This window comes from Bos javanicus, chromosome 13 (genome assembly GCF_032452875.1).
Source record: "Bos javanicus breed banteng chromosome 13, ARS-OSU_banteng_1.0, whole genome shotgun sequence".
NCBI classification, from domain to species: Eukaryota; Metazoa; Chordata; class Mammalia; order Artiodactyla; family Bovidae; genus Bos; species Bos javanicus.
In genome coordinates this window covers 29,737,065-29,756,604 of record NC_083880.1, presented here as the reverse complement: position 1 = coordinate 29,756,604, position 19,540 = coordinate 29,737,065, and the positions used below count along the sequence as shown (strand labels likewise).

At 43.6% G+C, this 19,540-nt stretch overlaps 1 protein-coding gene and 1 long non-coding RNA gene across 6 annotated transcripts; one reads left to right on the top strand and one right to left on the bottom strand.

The window, feature by feature from the left end:
- Positions 1–824: 824 nt before the first annotated feature.
- RPP38 (ribonuclease P/MRP subunit p38) lies at positions 825–15,501 on the bottom strand. 5 transcript variants are annotated; one of them, XM_061436119.1, is made up of 3 exons: positions 15,385–15,501; positions 5,024–5,064; positions 825–1,769 (listed from the first exon to the last, which is right to left on the bottom strand). In XM_061436119.1, exon 3 carries the CDS (start codon positions 1,756–1,758, stop codon positions 910–912), a length of 849 nt encoding a protein of 282 aa, XP_061292103.1. In that variant the 5' UTR covers positions 1,759–1,769; positions 5,024–5,064; positions 15,385–15,501; the 3' UTR covers positions 825–909. The 5 variants fall into 5 exon arrangements, with proteins under 5 accessions (XP_061292103.1, XP_061292099.1, XP_061292102.1 ...); XM_061436115.1 differs by lacking the exon at positions 15,385–15,501 and adding an exon at positions 6,513–6,755; XM_061436118.1 differs by lacking the exon at positions 15,385–15,501 and adding an exon at positions 6,519–6,735.
- LOC133259095 (uncharacterized) lies at positions 6,889–18,755 on the top strand. The gene is made up of 3 exons (XR_009740263.1): positions 6,889–8,244; positions 9,817–10,001; positions 15,907–18,755. It is a non-coding gene; the product is annotated as an uncharacterized LOC133259095 (long non-coding RNA).
- The last annotated feature ends 785 nt before the right edge of the window (positions 18,756–19,540 follow it).

Here is a 19,540-nt window from a genome sequence, read left to right as displayed (position 1 = left end):
AATAGGTGGCATAATCTACAGATCAACCAGAATTTAGGCTAAAAATAAACTTTAACCCAATTCCTTCCCTGTAAATTGCAGAAAATACCTTTTCCAAACAACAACACTATAAATAGCGATGCTTTCACTCAGAGCATCAATTATGCTCCACACACTAACACAAATGACCCTGTCACGACAGACCCACATCGGAGCATACAGCCTCCTCCGTTTACTTTTCTATTCTCTTCCTGCCTCGTTTCACCTTTTTCCATCATACTTTTTATACATGTTAAAGTTCCAAGGGGAGAAAATAATAATAAAATTCCAAGGAAGTAAGTTAACCAAATAAAGTGGTGAATTCTAGTCAAAATAGCTTACCTGGCATTTTCTATGTTTAGCCTTTCTCCCAAGCCCATACCTACCTACAAAGAAAGGCAAACTGACAGTAGAAATTAATAACGTATTACTTCTGAGAACAGCATATTGCTTGGCATTTAGTATCTCTCCCCTACACGGATGGTGCACCTGCAGTCTAGCCTCATCTCCCCCACCACCCCACCCCACAACTGGAACTGTTGTTTGTGTGGCAGGTTTTCCAAGTTTGGATGGAAAGATGTTCAGTGTTGCAGGATACAGATGTTCTTGTTCACAAGCGCTATACCAGCCTTTTAAAAAGTGAATTTATGCCAGCCTGGACCTTCATTTCAATAAAGCTTCATTTTGATATTCACACTTCTGAACAGTCTCAGCACTTGGTGTTTCTAAGCTTCAGCATATCTGTATTCTACAGTCACAGAAAATCTTACACATGTGAAAGGAATGACACTAAATAGTCCCAAGAATATATGTAAAAGTCATTTTATTCATTTCTAGGCTTCTTAACAAGGTGTTTTTTACAACTGTATCAAGTGACAGGCTTATGCAAGATTACTTTGAAGCTGTTCTCTTACTTTTGGGTGGTTTCCTTATCTTATTGGGGTTTGGAATCAGTTTTTTTATCTTCAGAGGTTGTAACACTACAGGCTGCTGACCCTCAGCAAGCTTTCTCTTGGGTTTAGAGAGGTCTTCAAAGGAAGTGTCCAGAATCTCTTCATCTTGGCTTTCCAAAGATTCTGCCTGCAGGTTCTCCCTGGGGTCTTCGAGTGCATCCTGGAGCCATGCCACATTCAGACGGGGGACTCTGGGGAGGATGGCCCTCAGTTCCTCCCCAAAGGCAGTAGTGTTCCTCTTGAACCCCAAGGCCAGGACGCATTTTAAGCCCAGGACAGGTGCGAGCCTCTCACTGAGCCGGGGAACCTGGCAGGCGGGGACGCCTCTGCTGACACTCAGCTGCACCAGGTGTGAGGTCACGATGGCTGGCTTGGCAGACTTACACGCCAAGGCCAAGAGCAGCTCGTTCCTCTCTAGTGCTCTGGTGACCTCGTTGATGCCGATAGCAAGCTGCTTCCTGACATCAACCGGGGTCCACCCTGACGCCTGGGCATCACCTTTGGGCTTTTCTTTCTTCAGATCCTCACCAGTGTCCACGTCTATGCTGCTCATGTCTCCACTTTGTTTTTTCAAAGGCGGCTGCTTTTTCTTTCTTTTCCTATCCTCAATCTTCTGAAGCCCGAGAGACTGAATTCTGTCCTCCAGGGTCTGCAGTATGAAGTGCATGTCCTCCCTATCCAGGACGCCCCAGCAGATGCTGTACGGGTTGTTCAGTGACGTCTTCACAGGTAGAGGTCTCGTCTTCCGCACGGAGCCCCTCCCTGGTGCCTGTGGGGCTGCAGCCATACTGAAAAATCCTTCACAGGGGAGCAAAATGGCAAAGGAAAATTCGTGTTAACTAGACATGCGCGTCTTAAGGATATCTTGGTTGTGCTCTTTCTGATTTTTGAAAGGCTAGAGCAAGCCTACTTACATAGGACATGTATATACTTACATATATATATGTATATATGTAAATAATTATATATATATATGTATATATGTGACCATACACCTAATCTCTCTTTTAAGTCATTTATTTTCCCCATTTTTTCCTATGACTTAGTCTTCATTCATATACAGGCAATTTATGAATGTTTTGCCTTATTGCAATCCCAGTGAAATTCTATGTTTCCTTTATTGAAAATGTTCCAATTTTACTACTTGTCGTAATTATTTATCTTCTTCAGGACCTCTGTTATTAGTCTGATAGATTTCTGACCATTTCCTAGATTGCTTTCCACTTAGGCTTCTACTTATCCATTGAGCAAATACTGAGCACCTCTACTCCGAGTCATAGGCACTGGGGTTCAGCCTTGAACAAGTTCCCATGACCACCTCTGTGATTCCCCACATCCCTCTGCCCTCAGCACAGAATCTCTGAGGGCCCTGGAAGCCTCTGCCATTAACCAGGTGTGATTTTTAAAGAACTGGGACCATAATCTATGCACATGACTGAAAATCTGAATGATTCATTCTGTGCCCTTTTGCGAGTCCTCCTCCCCTCCCTGGACCCTGAGTTCTTTGTCCTTCATAAAACACGGATACACAGATTCCCCCTTCCTCTGGTAAGTCCAAGCAGGCTGTTCCTCTGGCCGACAGTGTGATGAAAACAACGGGAATTTTGTAATGCAATTTAAAGATACTAATCTGTTAAGGCAAAACAGAGGGATGATTGCTAGCAAAATGTTATAGATCACTGTTCTCAGGAGCATCTCCTGATAATCCCATCCGGAGGCAACTGCACGTTCCTCTCTTCTGTATTCTTCCTCACTTCCTGGGCTCACCTGGGAACCATAGGGACCCATGTTGCAAAACTGAAAGAAGGTAAATGAGCCAGAGAAGTCTGGAGTTTGGGACTGTCCCTATTTTCAGGTAACCAGATTTTCTCATTCCAGATTTCTCCTCATGTGAGGTCATTCATCACACAGATGACCCCCACCCACAAGTGGCCCAGGCAAGATTAAGGATAAATTCCCCTCCAATAAACACCTTAAGAGCCTGGCTGCCAATGCTGAGGAGGAAGTCAGAACAAGTAACGCACTTTCTCCAAGAAATATTTGATTCTCACAAAAGTCCATTAGTGGAGGAAGCAACAGACTCAGGTTAAATACCCTGCCAGTCACAGCTGGTTTCCCAAATCCAAATTCTATGCTCTTTCAATCCTGGCTGCATCTCAAAAATAAGCTGTGACTTTTTAAAGTATATAGATGGTTGGTCCTTACCCTAGGTCTACTGAATCGAAATCCCTGAGAATACGGCAGGGCTCCTTTACTTGTCAAAAGGTTGCCCAGGTGACTCTGATACAGAACTGGGATTGGGAACCATCCCTGAGACAGGGTCTCCTGATGTCTACTGGCCTCTGAAGTTCCTCCTACGTCACCTCACAGAAAACCAAAATTCAGCTCCCTGGAGTGAAAGCTACCTTGTTCCTGTCAGTACATGAACCGTGAACTTCCAAGATGTTCAAGCTAGGTTTAGAAAAGGCAGAGGAACCAGAGATCAAATTGCCAACATCCACTGGATCATCAAAAAAGCAAGAGAGCTCCAGAAAAATATCTACTGCTTTATTGACTATGCCAAAGCCTTTGACTGTGTGGATCACAACAAACTCTGGAAAATTCTTCAAGAGATGGGAATACCAGACAACCTGACCTGCCTCTTGAGAAATCTGTATGCAGGTCAGAAAGCAACAGTTAGAACTGGACATGGAATAACAGATTGGTTCCAAACAGGCAAAAGAGTACGTCAAGGCTGTATATTGTCATCCTGCTTATTTAACTTATATGCAGAGTACATCATGAGAAATGCTGGGCTGGATAAAGCACAAGCTGGAGTCAAGATTGTTGGGAAAAATATCAATAACCTCAGATATACAGATGACACCACCCTTATGGCAGAAAGTGAAGAACTAAAGAGCCTCTTGATGAAAGTGAAAGAAGAGAGTGAAAAAGTTGGCTTAAAACTCAACATTCAGAAAACTAAGATCATGGCATCCGGTCCCGTCACTTCATGGCAAATAGATGGGGAAACAGTGGAAACAGTGACAGACTTTATTTTGGGGGGCTCCAAAATCACTGCAGCCATGAAATTAAAAGATGCTTGCTCCTTGGAAGAAACGCTATGACCAACCTAGACAGCATATTAAAAAGCAGAGACATTACTTTGCCAACAAAGGTCTGTCTAGTCAAAGCTATGGTTTTTCCAGTAGTCACGTATGGATGTGAGAGCTGGACTATAAAGAAAGCTGAGCACTGAAGAATTGATGTTTTTGAACTGTGGTGTTAGAGAAGACGTGAGAGTCCCTTGAACTGCAAGGAGATCCAACCAGTCAATCCTAAAGGAAATCAGTCCTGAATATTCATTGGAAGGACTGATGCTGAAGCTGAAACTCCAATACTTTGGCCACCTGATGCGAAGAACTGACTCATTGGAAAAGACCCTGATGTGGGGAAAGACTGAAGACAAAAGGAGAGGGGGACGACAGAGGATGAAATGGTTGGATGGCATCACTGACTCAATGGACACCAGTTTGAGTAAACTCCGGGAGTTGGTGATGGACAGGGAGGCCTGGCGAGCTGCATGCAGTCCATGGGATCAAAAAGAGTCGGACACGACTGAGCGACTGAACTGAACTGAACTGAACTGTTCCTGTCAGTGGCGCCCACTGCCGGAGACTCGGTGTCTGCCTCCTAAACTTCCTTCCCGAGCAGACCTGCGCATGCCAGTCATTGGAGTCGGCTCCTCCCCTCCAGCTCTGCAAACTGGAGATTGCTCATCCAAATCCAGTGACGTGACTGGCAGAGGCTGGCACCAGGTTAAGGTGGTCAGGAAGAGGGAATTAGGTGACCATGGAGCAAATACGGTGACCCAACAGAGCTTTTGCTGCACACAAGCTATAGTTCAGGTGCCTCCACATTCAAACAACAGGGAGGGACATCCCCAGCGGTCCAGTGATTAAGACTTTGTGCTTTCACTGCAAGGGGCAAAGCTTTGATACCTGGCTGGGGAACTAAGATCCCACAAGCTGCATGACCAAAATCCCCCCAAACAACAGGAAGTTAGTACTTACAGTTAGAAGCTCTGGGCATTAGCTCCTCCTGTCTTCAGAATCTAGAGGGGGAGACCAGAGCCAGATAAGTAGAATCTCATGGGATATAATCCAGAACTAAAGTGGGAACAAGTAACAGCGTTGGAGGAGGAGAAAATTAGGAAGGGCCTGCTGAGGTGTCTCTGGAGGCTTCTGCCCCAAACATCAAGTGGAAACTTATTAAGGTGATATCCAAGGGTCCCCATCTCCCCATCAGCCTTTCTCCTTATGCCCCACCACTGAACCACTTACTATTTACCAAGGCCACCAGTCCGGCCTTCCATGGCCTTATACCCATTCCTTCTGCCTGGAAAATGAGTCCCACCCTCAGCACCCCCACCACCTGTCTTACTTAAACAAGTATTTGTGGACTATACGCAATGCACCAAGACAGAAAGATTATGAATTACAAACAGCTACTGAACTCACTGGGCTTAATGTCTATGAGAGAGACTCATCAGCAAAGCATGTGATGCACTTCAAGGTCAGGGCCCTGAGGCCTGACAAAGTTGGGGTCAAGAAGGGCCTCGAGCAGGTGACCATATATTTATTTATTTGGCTGCACTGGGTCTTAGTTGCAGCATATAGGATCTAGTTCTCTGAGCAGCATTACAACAGGGGTCTCATGCGTTGGGAGAACAGGAGTGTCAGCCACTGAACCACCTTGGAAGTCACCTTTTAACCCACATCTAAAGAATCCCCACCAAAAGGAGTACCTATTCGGGAAGGGCACCCCAGGGAACTGCATAAAGGAAATAATGTCAGTGTTGCTGGGGCATGGATGTTAGAGAGAGTAGAGAAATACTGGACCAGATGGTGAAGACTGCTGCAACCCTTACAGTGGGAGCGGCTGTTCAAAGCAGAGAAATGGCACAGCTAGAAAGACGTCATACAAAGATCTTGGTGGACTCGAGCCAGGAGGAATCTTTACCAAGACTGGAAGCAGCAAAGAGGACTCAGAAGAGTCCTGGGAAGACATGACAGTGACCTTCACTAGAGTTGCTGATGGACGGAAACACATGCTAGTTGAAACAGGAGGTACAATCCGCCCGACTTAGTGATCAACTGGGAGTGAAGCAGAGAGACGACTCAGGGAGGACTCTCGGTTTCCGGATCTGGTAACCGATCCCCGAGGTCCTCTCTCTCTCGTCTGCCGTCTATGTAGTGCCGACCTACTATTCAGCACACACGACTGGAGTTATTTTCTTGTCGGCCTCCACTTCTAGGCTGCGGAGAACAGAAGGGCCGGGTGGGGCTTTGTCTGATTGCTTCTCGTATCCAAAAGACGCTCAACTCCAAATAGAGCAGAGCCTGATCCCGGGCCGGGACGCAGGAAAACACGCCGGTAAGGGGAAGCCCTAGGGATGCGGAGCCCAGAAAACTTTGCGTGCGCCTGGCCGAGTCGCCGGTTCGATCCCAACCAGAGCGACCCCTCCGGCTCTCAGATCCCAGCGCAGAGCCCTCCACTCACTTTTACCTCCGCGCCGGCTCCACGTGGCCGCGCTGCGCGTGCGCAGAGCCCACTCCTTGCCAGGCCTCTGCCTTCCAATGCGGTGGGGTAGGGGATGGAACCACTCAGAGAACAGTTTTCATTCTTCTGCATCCGACCACTCCCAAACCGGAAAGTCGGCCCAGGCCGTAGCGACAGAGTTCAGGACTTTAGGAGCTGGGCGGAGGCTTTGGGAAAGGACCTCCAGTGGCAGTGCGCAGGCGCAAGGTGTGTCTCGCGAGATCTCCAGTTGCCTGGTAACGGGCAGCCCGCTGTCTGCAGTCTGTCCTGAGGACTAGTGTACCGGTTAGACTCCAAAGGCTAGTTCTCTCTCCAGTCGCCGCTCCTTTCTAACCCAATTTCTGCCCTTCAGCGCCTGGTTCTGAACCTCTCTCGCTTTTCTGTTTTCGGCTTGCCAAAGAGACGCTAAACCAGTGCCCCCTTCACCGACTCTCTGCCGAATCCCCGGCAATGTGGAAATAAAAAAATAAAGATAAATGGGAGACGGGAAGGTGGTGAGCAAACTATGCACTTATAGGCAACGATGTAGACGATCTGGAGCCTCCGGAAAGAGGAGCCTCCGGAAAGAATAAAGGCTATCTTGAATTCTGTGAGAGCAGTTCAGAGAATTCCAAATACTATGACTACCCCAGCCATAGTAGGAGGCTTGGATGGTTAGGAATGGAGTCTCTGGGAAGTCAGACAATGTAAGACAGCTGAAGAACATTTTCAAGATCAGGGATCTGAATCTGTTGATATACTCTTGTCAAGACCGAGACCATAGTTTGCTTCTAACCTAATAAGCCTCCTCCCTCCTCACACCCTTTCTTTTCCCTTTCCATTCTAACTTAGCACTTTTATTCCTCTTCTAAATATTTTCCACTTTTTCTCAATCGCTTCACCGCTCGTTTTGTTTCGCATCTTTGGTCTGTATAACTTCAATTTTCATCACCTACGTAGTACCCGACTGGCCGTAAGGTAAACGAAACAAGGAGCTGTGCGTGTGGTCAGAGTATTGCAGGTTACGCGGGGTAAAGTACAGGGTGACTTTCTTTTAATCAATTAAAAAAATAAAGAAAAAACAAAGTTAGGAGTTTGAGTGTAACAGGCTTTTGTTTCGTAAAATGAATAGTAACAGATCATCACGATGAACTGTAAACATGCAGTTGTAAAGCAATCTCAGATCACAATTTTGAGCAGCAACCTCTCATTGCCCAACAGAATCCCTCTATTCTTGAAATGTCACTGAATGTCCTCATTCAGGTCTAACCTGTTTCTATCATGTCTGTCGCCTTATTCACTAGAAACAAGATGGGCGTTTTGGGCACTGGAAGGCAAGAAGTTCATGTCTCATGATTTTTTAATATAATACTTAAAATCTTCGGTGGCAGCTAGACTTTCTACTACCCTTGGTAAAAGCTGTGACACTAGACCCTAAGGCAGGCCACGTGAAACAGGACCTGTTTGTAGACTCAGTACTGTGTTAGGTTATAACCTTCATAAATCATTCAACCCTTGAAAAACATTAATAAACCTTTTTTTTTCTTCTTCTTCTTCTTTGGCTGAGCCACACAGCATGAGAGATCTTGGTTCCCTTGCCAGGGACTGAACCTGCATCCCCTGCATTAGAAGCTGGAGTCTTAACCACTGGACCACCAGAGAAGTCCCCCAACTTGCTGGTTTTGAATGTAACTTAACCCTGGCTTTTGATTTGGTAAATTGCTGATTATGGCTATCTTTGTTAAATTTAAATTGAATTAGCTTAACTTGTGATGCAGTGATTTTTTTTCCTGGCTTCTTATGTGGTCAGTGTAATCAGTTATATTTAATGGTGACAAGCTGATATTAAAATGTTAAATGTAAGAGCCAATCACAACGTTATTATTTTTATTTTCAAAGTAATGAAAACAGTACTTTATCTACTGTAAAATTGCAGGTTAATGACTTAGTCCTACAGAGTGGCTCTCAAACCTTCAATGAACTCACACTGATTTAAAAATTATAAAGTATCATCTCAAAGATTAAATAATGATGAGGGTAAATCACATGTTAAGTAGTGCCACCAAATAAAAGTTTTAAAACTCTCAGTAGAAATTTTTGGATAAAAAGATGAGAAATTATTCAATCAAAGTGGAAGGTAATTATAATTTTAAAAGAATCAAGTATTATGAGTCTTTTTAAAAAAGTATTCCAATGAATAGTTTTAAATTAAAAAAAATAATAAAGTCTCAGATCTAGCTTTTAAGCTGTATGACAGAAACACGTCAGATTGAAATGCTAAAGTAATGGGAAGGAAATATGTGTAAGTTTTTGTCCCCCTAAGGTTTCAGATTTATAGCTTGAGTATCATTTCAGTTTATATTTATTCTATGAAGATTTGCAGCTACTATATCCATGACTCTGGATCAAGACCAGCTAAGGTCAAGATCTTAATCTCATCATCACATGACTCTAAAGCAAACTAATTAACCCTGTCTATGAAGTGATAAAAATAGTACCTGTTTTGAGGATGAGAAGAAATAATCTACTTAAAATGCTTAGCACAGCCTGATACATACAGAGTGCTTCGTAAATGGAACTGACGCATCCAGTAGCAACCTGAATTCAGAGATAATAGGTTACTAAAAATTAAGCCTCTATGATTTTAGTGCCTTGTTCTGCTTGAAGACTAAGCAATAAAATTTCCACAAGAATGTTGCTAAAATGAATGACCGCATTTCTAAGGTAATTTCTCTCCCATTTGTATCATACAAACACTGCAACAAAAAAGTTTTTAAAACAATTTTCCCATGACCCAGTTACCTCAAAACTCATTTCCTTTCAGTGTTTCCTTCTAATTTCACATTTAAGTGTGCACTTACATTGTTAAAATAATATAAATTTCGTGTTCTGATTTTCTTTTCATATAACATTTTCCCCTATATTTCCCAAACATAGTTTTAAAGTTATCACTTTAACATATATTTAGTATCTTATACTAATCAGTTTACTTTTTAATAATAGCTGTTACTGTTATTTTACCCTGTGAACTCTCAATTTTGTCTTTGAATAACAAAGTGTTCTTTTTATATTCATTCTAGAATTGGACTACAGTTAGGTTTATATGCTTGCCATGATGTAAGAGTCATTTAAGAGATCTGGCAATAAGTTTTGTCATTAACAAAAGTTGAAAGAAAGTTACCAGCTAGAAAGTTTGTCAACAGAAGAATGTAGGGGAATTGAGCAGCAGACTCTTCTTTCCCTCTGTGGCATCCTCATCTTTGCTCTGTGTGTGTGTGTGCATTAGAGTTCTCCAGAGAAGTAGAACCAGTGGAGATACAGATGTGAGTTATGGAGCCTGAGAAGTTCCACAGTCTGCTGTCTGCAAGCTGGAAACCCGGAAAGCTAGTGATGTCATTTCAGTCTAAACCCAATGGCCTGATAATCATGGGAGCTGACAGTTTAAAAATCTCATTCCAAGGACAGGAGAAGGTGAGATGGGATGTCCCAGCTCAATCAGGGAAGCAAGAAACAAGGGGGCAATTCCTCCTTCCTCTGACTTTTGTTTTATTCAGGCCCTTCCTGAACAGAGAAGCTTGGCAGGCTGCAGTCCATGGGGTCACAAAAGAGCCGGACACGACTGAGCATGCAAACGCAGTTGGTGGATTGGATGGTACTCACCTCCACTGGGGAGAGGGGATCTATTGGGTTGGCCAAAAACTTCATTCAAGTTTTTCCCCATAAGTTGTTATGGAAAAACCCAAAAAAACTTTTTGGCCAACCCAATATTTTACTGAGTCCACTGATTCAACTGCTAATCTTTTCCAGAAGCACAGTTCTTGTTCAGTTGCTAAATTGTATCCAGCTCTTTGTGACTCTATGGACTGCAGGTTTCCCTGTCCTTCACTATCTCCTGGAGTTTGCTCAAATTCATGTCCATTAAGTCAGTGATGCTATCTAACCACCTCGTCCTATGCCCCCCTCTTCTCCTTTTGCCTTCAATGTTTCCCAGCATCAGGATCTTTTCCAATGAGTCAACTTTAATACTTTGACTACCTGATTAAAAGAACCCCCACAGATACACCCAGAAATAATGAAATAATGTTTAATCAGGCCAGTCAAGTTGACACATAAAATTAACCATCACAGTGTGATGGTTACTGTATCATACATAATAATTGTTATATAAACAATAATGTTATTTTAAAATCAGTGACTAGAATAACTTTCGTGATGAGCTACAAAATCAATGACCTTTTCAGTATGCAGTTAACAAAGCCTCCTACTGAAAGTGGTTAGTCAGTGGTTATTATCTGTCTTCAAAGTCTGGATCTTTTCCAAGACTTGCTCATTGGCTTACACAACATCTCCTCAAAACCCCAAGGACTTTCCGTCCTTCCCCTTTGCCATCCTCTGACTCTTGGCATTGTCCTCTCAAGCTCACAGTTTAGTGGTCACAGCTCTGATCATCACAATCCTCACAAACACGTGGCAGGAAGCAGAAGTTTCCTTCGTGCCTTTCATTCTATCAGAAAGAAAAATCTTCTTAAGAAGCCCTGACAGACTTCCTTCTGTGGCTCACTGGACAGTATGCCACACCGAAACCAGTCCCTGGTGGGGGTGAGTGAGTCAGATGAGACTCGCTGAGACCAGTTATGAGCCTTCTCTTGGAGATGGAGCATAATATGGCTCCATAATTAAATGAAAGTAGGATCATTGACAAAAATGAAGGGGGAAATGGCTGCTAGGTGGGGAACCCATACATTAATATCTCCAGTAGGGAGACGTTTTGTTTAGTGGAGTTCAGTTGTAAAATATGTTAATTGGACACTAATACATAAAACACATGCAATATAACAACCAAATGATCAGGGTGGAAACAAAATGATGAGCCGCTATAATTTAATTCAGCCCTGTCTGTGTATTACCATTGAAACCAAGCCTAAAAATGATACAAGTTTAAAGAGGAATATTAAACTCATGAGAGGTTGTTGGCAGTGGTACCTTGAGACGATAAAGCCCTGAGCTAGCCATTACATCTTGTTAAACTGGGTAAAAGCTGGAAGGTATTCATGAACCTTTACTTTGAACACTCTTTTAAAATAACAGTCATGTCCAACTCTTTGGGACCCCATGGACTGTATAGCCTGCCAGGCTCTTCTGTCCACGGAATTTTTCCAGGCAAGAATACTGAAGTGGGTAGCCATTCCCTTCTCCAGGAGATCTTCCCAACCCAGGGATCAAACCCATGTCTCCTGCATTGCAGGCAGATTCTTTACCATCTGAGCCACCAGGGAAGCCCAAAATAATAATAAATATTAAACCAAAGTAAAAGTGCCTCCTGTCAGACACAGGCTTTTTCTGAAGCTAGTTACAGTGAAATCATCCTGGTTAGTTTTTTGCAAGGAGTTTTCAAACATATTATTTTTAAAATAATGTGAAATGTGATCTTCCTGGCTATGCCTACTTAGTTGTTTGCTTTGGGAAATGGTATTAGTTGTCTGTGGTTTCAGGGAAATTATATTAAGATGTTTGTTGTAGAAAATTATTTATCTGTAGTTGTGACATAGTCACCTGTACCTAACCTGTGACATAGTCACCTGACGTAATCACCAATTCAGTGTTAGGACATCCTGACTTTATAACTTTACTAGTTTAGAAGTAACTTGGCCTCATTGCTTAGTCAGAAGGTACTAAGAATCCTGTTTTGATTTTCTTCCCATGGACCTGTTTATAATGAATTTGGTAGCACTAATAGACTTATTTCAAATAAATAACACAAGTATGAGTCTTTTCACTTCCTTCCTTGTGAATATTCATAATCAACAGCTGTTTAGGCCAATCAGACCTTGAGCAAATTCAGCCAGTCACACAAAACCAGATATCAGAAATGGAGAACCATATCGTAATTGTTAATGTAACATTTAAAACCACTTAGATTTATGGGAAAAGCTAATATTTCTGATTAGTGACTAGTAAAATAATAAGGTGAATCTCATCACAGAAAATGTAACAAAGTAGGAAAAAAATAAAATGGGTAGAAAATTTTAATCTATGTGTAAAAGAAAATCTTTGAAAAATGCAGTTTGCTTCATATATAACTTTGTGTGTGTGTGTAGCCAATAGGAGCTCTTCTAAGCCAAACATTATTACAACTTTTTAAGCTAGAGATAAAAAAAGCCACTGAAAATGAAAAGCCTACAGGATTTAGTTTCTAATAAGGTAAATGTTTATAACTATAACCCATTAATCAAAAAACTCTCAGGGGATCTTCAATAATTTATTTAAAAGAGTAAAGTGATCTAGAGTCCCCAAAATGAGAAAATGGGCCCATTTCTTGGTACAGTCTCACAAGAGACCATCATCATAAAATTTCAATCCTCTAACTCCCGGGCTGGGCTGCTTTTCAGTTCTTCTAGCTCAAGAAACTGGTTTTCAGTGACCAGAACTCTGACCAATGTTTTCTTGTAGACACAGGGTTTTTGGCTGTTACTAATTTTTACTTTTACTTCCCCATTTTTTCTTGGTTCTTTTTTCCTTCATTTTTTAAAAACTCTTTTCTTCATTTTCATCTTTACTTTTTTTCTCTCACTTTTTTCCTTTTTCAAACTTTGTTTTCTCTTATTTAGATTTGTCAGTATTTGGTTTTGTTTATTGGCATGTCTGGCATTATGTTTTGGTTCCATTATAAAGATCAGTTCATCAGAGGGCGTTGGGAAATGATTTTCTTTTGAGGTGATTTGGGTCAAGTTTCTGACCAGCTTTCCTCAATTTTAAGTTGACCTTGAGACACCTTGACTCCCAGGTCAGCAGTAAGTCCAACACACGCCTGGCCTCTCAGACATTTCTGTTGAGGATGACCACCATATTGACAATCACCGACAGTCAAGACCATCACCATGGGCAACATGACCAAGCTAAAGCTGGCTCAGTACATCCTGACTTAGGAAAGAGGCAGTCATGTAGATTACTAACAAGACTTAGCCAAACTCCTCCAGACTGCAGAGATGGTCCCTTGAGTAAGAACCATGAAAGACTTGAGTCCTTCCCAAACAGTATTTGTTGTGATCCATTCTGCCTTCCTTGAGGAATTACTCAATGGAAGAGACATATTTGAGGACCTGGTGGCTCATGGATATCCGTAAGAAAAAGAGGTTCTGGCAAATTCCATCAGTGACACACTGTCACCAGAAGTGCATTGCTCATAGAGTTAAAGGCAGAGCACCTGCTTTTGGATGCTGATATGAAAAAAAACTTTGAAGACTATAGCTTTGGCGTTACATTCACCTTTGGCAACAAGCTAGATATCTTCATTGGCCATACCCCTTTAGGCTGCCCTGGAAGTCTTCCAAGTCCAAATAAGATAGACCCACAGTAGACGTGTGGAATCTGAGGATCATCCTATATACACTGGTCTGCAAACCCCTTACCTTTTGATGGGCCCCTGCCTTCAAGGAGCTGCAGGAGTCAGTACTTAATGAAATAGACCATATGCCCTTTCACATGTCCAGGAAATGTGAAAAACTGCTTAAGAAATTTCTCATTCTCAATCCCAGCAAAAAAGGTACTTTAGAGCTCATCAGGAAAGATCCATGAATAAACACAGGTCATAAAGATGAACCAAACCTTATGTGGAGCCACTCTCTTGACTACCAGGAACCCTGACGGTGGTGTCCAGTGTGACAAAAGGGAAGAAGTCCAAGGCTCACTGATGGCTGGAAACACAACCAAGTGATGGCCATTTATCTGCTTCTGAGGTACAAGAGAGCCGAGCAGGAGGGCCATGTCATAGCCCTGAAACCCCAGACTTTGGTGAATCTAATCAACAGCAGCCCACCAAGGATTCACCTGAAGTTTCTGCTAACACACAACAGTGAGGTGTTAGCGAGCTGGCAGCCCCTTCCACTAATTCCTATTTTAAGAATACTCAAAGGGGCAACACAGAATATAAGCCACCTGAAGAGGACCAAGTGTAGGGCAGAAGGGTAGCGGCAAAGCCAAAGAGGGGAAGAGACCACCTAGCCTCCAGCACAAATCAATGCAGGAATTGTCTGCTTTGGGAGTGAGCAAGCCCAGGCCAGGCCTCCATGCAAAAGGGCAAAGACAGCCTAACCCTGCCAAGGTCAAGGGCTCTAAGGTGTCTGCACCCTTCCAACACCCCAGTTTCCTTGACAAAGCCATGCCTCCATAGAGATCCACGCATTACGGTTCCCTAGGGCCTCGGGGCCATGCCCCATAGGGAAGCTGGGATGTGTCCCCAGCCCAGACTCCCAAGGGTGTCCTTGTCTTCCAACCACACATTAGAAGTAGTGGCAGAGCCACAGAAGGAACCAGCGGCCTCCAGGGTGTGTCCAAAAGAAGCTCCATCCATCGGGGCAACCTCTGAAGGATAAGCCACCCCAGCCTTCCTTCCGAAGGACCAGCAAGGGCTTCTTCACCAGGTTCAAGTTCAAGTTCATACTGAAATTTCTGTGTTTTGGCTTTGTCAAAAGAAATCTTGACAGTATGAGGCGGGTGGGAGACACTTCCCCCTCATGGAGTGGGAGCACAGGCAGTGAGAAAGAAAAACCGTGAGAAGGCCAGGTCGTGCTCACGACGCTTGAAGACCGTGAACTTCATGGAGCCCAGCGAGAAGGTGCAGGGCTTCAGCCAGGTGCTGGAAGCAAAGGGCGGTCAGTGCGAACTGAGCAGGAGGCCTGCGCTGCTGTCAATGCCCGGCGCCGGGGCCAAGAGAACAGGGGTCCAAACGGTCATGGCCGCCTCTCAACGTAGCTCCTTTTCCGTGGAGAGCTGCGCTTCTGCGGATTTGGAAAGCATTGTCTCCACTCCCCCCCCCCCCCACCCCCGCCGCTAAAAAAATCATTGCATCTTCTACCTTCAAAAAGTGGCCAGGAGCCTCCAGGGAGACAAGAGGTGGGGCAGTCGTTGCCCCCGCACCTGTCCGCATCCGGACTGCCTGGCCGCGCATCTCGGCGCCGGCTCTGCTGTCGTGCTTGTGGGGGAGGGGAGCCAGGGTTGCGAGAGGGCGGTTTGGTAACGTATCAGAACCCCTAACGGGAGCTTCCGGAGAAAATCTCTTGGGCGAGTTTTGCTGAGCAGGCCTGACTAGTATTACAGTGACCACAGTGACGAAAAGAGTTTGGGGTTGATCATAAGAAAGCTGGGATGAAACTGAAATGTGCGCGCAGCAGGCGCTGTTTGGGTTATAGGATGCTCTTTCTGGCTGCAGGTTAGAGACTCGATGGATAAGCGGCCACGTTCTCTTTGTGTTTTGAAAGTGGCCTCTTACCGCAAGGACAGTGAGGGAGACAGCAAGAACAAGGTCAGCTCAAATCATTGATGGCTGGGCAACCTCTCGTTTATAATTTTTTTTCCCATTCTACTTAATTTCTTCCAGAATACAAAAACGAGAGGATGCTTCCCCAGCTTGTTGTATGTGCTATAATTTCCATGCAATGACAAGAGAAATTCAAGAATCTTCTATGGAACTCAACTCATGGATGTTAAAATTTATACAGAAGAGCAAGGTGCCAAGGACAGGCCTTCCTGAAGAAGAACAAAATTAGGAGGCTTTAATAATGAAGACAATGTGATGTAGGTGGGGGGATAAACAAATGCAGAGCCCAAGAAACTATTAGTATGTTAACTCTCATGGTTTCTCTTAAACCCACCCTAATCAGGCTTGTTCCCCCCACCCCTACCCCAACGACTGCATTAAAACTTCCCTTCAAGTCATCAGTGATCTGGACAATGACCTAAATCCAATTGCTAATTCTCAGTCTTCAATCTAACCTAACATACTTTGGACATGAACTTGGGCAAACTCCAGGCGATGGTGAGGGACTGGGAAGCCTGGCATGCTGCAGTCCATGCTGTTGCAAAGAGTTGGACTTGACTTGGCGACTGAACAACAACAAAACATACTTTCTCACTCATGATGCTTTCTCAACACTACATTCTCTTGGTTTTTCTCTCACCTCAGTGATCAGTTCTCTGTCTCCTTTGTGCTCTTCTCCCCAAACATTTAGTGTTGAAATTTCCCATGGCTCACTCTTCAGTTCTGTTTCCATATCTCCTCCATACACATTGAGTTTCTAGGGCCATCTTATCTCAAGTTTCAGAAGTTGAACCCTTGAGTCCCAGATCTATACACCTAGCCCAGTCGAAACTTAAATATCTAACTGTCCATTTCACATTTTCACTTGGATGTCTGATATCTCAAACGCAGCATGTCCACAGTGGAACTTCTGATGTTTGTTGCTGTTGTTCAGCTGTTGAGTCATGTCTGACTGTTTGCAACCCCATGGACTGCAGCACGCCAGGCCTCCCTGCCCCTCACTATCTTCCGGAGTTTGCCCAAGTTCTTGTCTGCTGAACTGGTGATGCTATCCAACCACCTAATCCTCTGCCACCCTCTTTTCCTTTGGCCTTCAATCTTTCCCAGCATCAGGGTCTTTTCCAATGAGTCAGCTCTTTGCATTAGGTGGAGAAAGTATTGGAGCTTCAGCTTTAGCAACAGTCCTTTCAGTGAATATTCAGGGTTGATTTCATTTGGGATTTGACTGATTTGATTCTGCTGTCCAAGGGACTCTGATCTTTGCCATGCCATCAGGCCAACTCCACCTATAGGCCTTCCAGTTACTCAAGGCAAACATCTCAGAGCTGTCCTGATTCCTCTCTTTCTTTCATACCAATATAGAATCTATCAGGGACTCCTGTTGACTTTACCTTCAAAATAAATGCAGAATCTGAACATCTCACTGCCTCCACTGCTGCCACCTGAGTTGGAGACACCCATAAGTTCTCCCCTGGATTATTATAGTAAGACTCTTGCTTCCAATGTTGTTTTTTGTAGTCATAGTAACAGAAGAGATTCTTAAAAACAAAACAAAAAAAAAGGATAAAGTCAGATCATGTCAGTCCTCACTCAGAACCCTTCAGTGGTTCTGTTTGACTCCCCCCCCTTGAAGCCAAACGCCTTCAGACAAGGTGTTGTATGATTAGGTCTCCATTAGACCTCTGCTCTTGCTACTCTGCTCCAGCCCCATTGGCATATCACACCTGCCAGGAAGGTCATTTCTGAGTGCCTTTGTACTGGATGCTGTTTTTGTAAGGGAACCTCTTCCCCAGGGATCTTCCAGGCCAGCTCCCTCACCTCCTTCAACTTTTACTCAAATGTCATCTTCCCAAGAGACCCATCCTGATGACCATGTTTATAATGGCAAGTCACCTCCTCACTCCACATGCACAAGATTCTCCATCTCTTTGCTCTGCTCTTTTTGAAACCTGCACCTATCAGGGGCTGCCCTGGCAGTCCAGTGGTTGGGACTTCACATCCCAATGCAGGCGGCGCAGTTTTGATGCTTGGTCAGGGAGCTAAGATTCTACATGCCTCATGGCCAAAAACCCAGAAAAACATAAGACGGAAGCAATATTGTAACAAATTCCTAAAGATTTTATTTTTTAATATATATATATATTTTTTTTTTGGCTGTGCTGGGTCTTCACTGCTGGATGAGAGCTTTAGTTGTGGTGAGCAGGGGCTGCTCTTGATTGCAGTGCACAGGCTTTCATTGCAGCGACTTCTCTTGTGTCAGTGCACCGGACCAAGGCACTTGGGTTTCAGTAGTTGCAACTCACGGGTTCTAAAGTGCAGGCTCAGTAGTGGTGGTGCATGGGCTTAATTTCTCTGCAGCACGTGGGATCTAGTTCCTGGACTAGGGCATACCTGTGTCCCCTGCATTGGCAGGCAGATTCTTAACCACTGGACCACTAAGGAAGCCCAATAAAGACTTTAAAAATGGTCCAAGTCAAAAAAATCTTTGCAAAAGAAAATAGCACCTATCACCTAACATCTTTCAATAGATTGTATAATTTGCTTTTTTTATATGTTTATTATCTGTCATCCCCTACCAAAATGTAAGACAAAGATAGGGATTCTTTTTTTTTTTTTTTAAGGATAGGGATTCTTGTTTGTTTTGCTGACCGTTGTTTCTCAAAAACCTAGAAGGGTGCCTGGGTCATGTTGGCACTCAATAACTGTTTGATTAGATGAATGAAAGTGTGAGAGAATAAGGAGGATAGGGTGGGATGGAACCAGGAGAGTCACAGAGGTAAAGGGGAGTGTTCTATTTCTTAAATTGGTGGTATGTTCATAAATGCACCCTTTATTTTAAAAAAAAAACATATGTATATGCATACTGGTTTATAATGAATATTTAATAATAATAAAAATAAAAATCTTTATTGTCCAGCTTTACTGACTCCCTAAGGGTTCTACAAAACTGAGTTTTCATTGTACCTAGCATATTATGCAGAGAAGGCAATGGTACCCCACTCCAGTATTCTTGCCTGGAAAATCCCATGGGCGGAGGAGCCTGGTAGGCTGCAGTCCATGGGGTCGCACAGAGTCAGACACGACTGAAGCAACTTAGCAGCAGCAGTATATTATGATCACTGAACAGAGGACATTGATGTTTCTGTTGTTTCTTTTTGCTCCTTGAGACAGGCCAGTCATGGCCCTGGCAACCAGTAGGAGGATGGCAACTCAAGAGAAGAACATGTTTTGAAAACAGTGCTTGAAATAACATTCTAGACTTAGAGAATAAAATGGAGCACAGTGAATCTTCCCTCTCTTTTCCTCCTGATTTTTTATAATGACTATAATATCAAAATGTCTCAGCTGCAGATACACACCGATACCAGAGCTCACTGCAGTATTTCCCGGCTGACACACACTGATAAAGAGGGCTTTCCCTAGCAGACAGAGCACTTGCTCTTCTTCAGCTGCTATTTTCATTGTGCCTTTTAGTGTGCTTCTCATCGTTGGGAAATTTTGAAAAAAGTTCTGCCAAGGACAGAAAAAGGAATTTCTTTTTCTTTTTTTGGGGCCACATCACATGGCTTGTGGAATCTTAGTTCCCCCACCAGGGATCCAATCTGGCCCTCAGCAGTGAAAGCGCAGAGCCCTAACTACCGGACCACCAGGGAATTCTCCTTTCAGTATATTGTTCTAAAATTTGCTTTTTGTC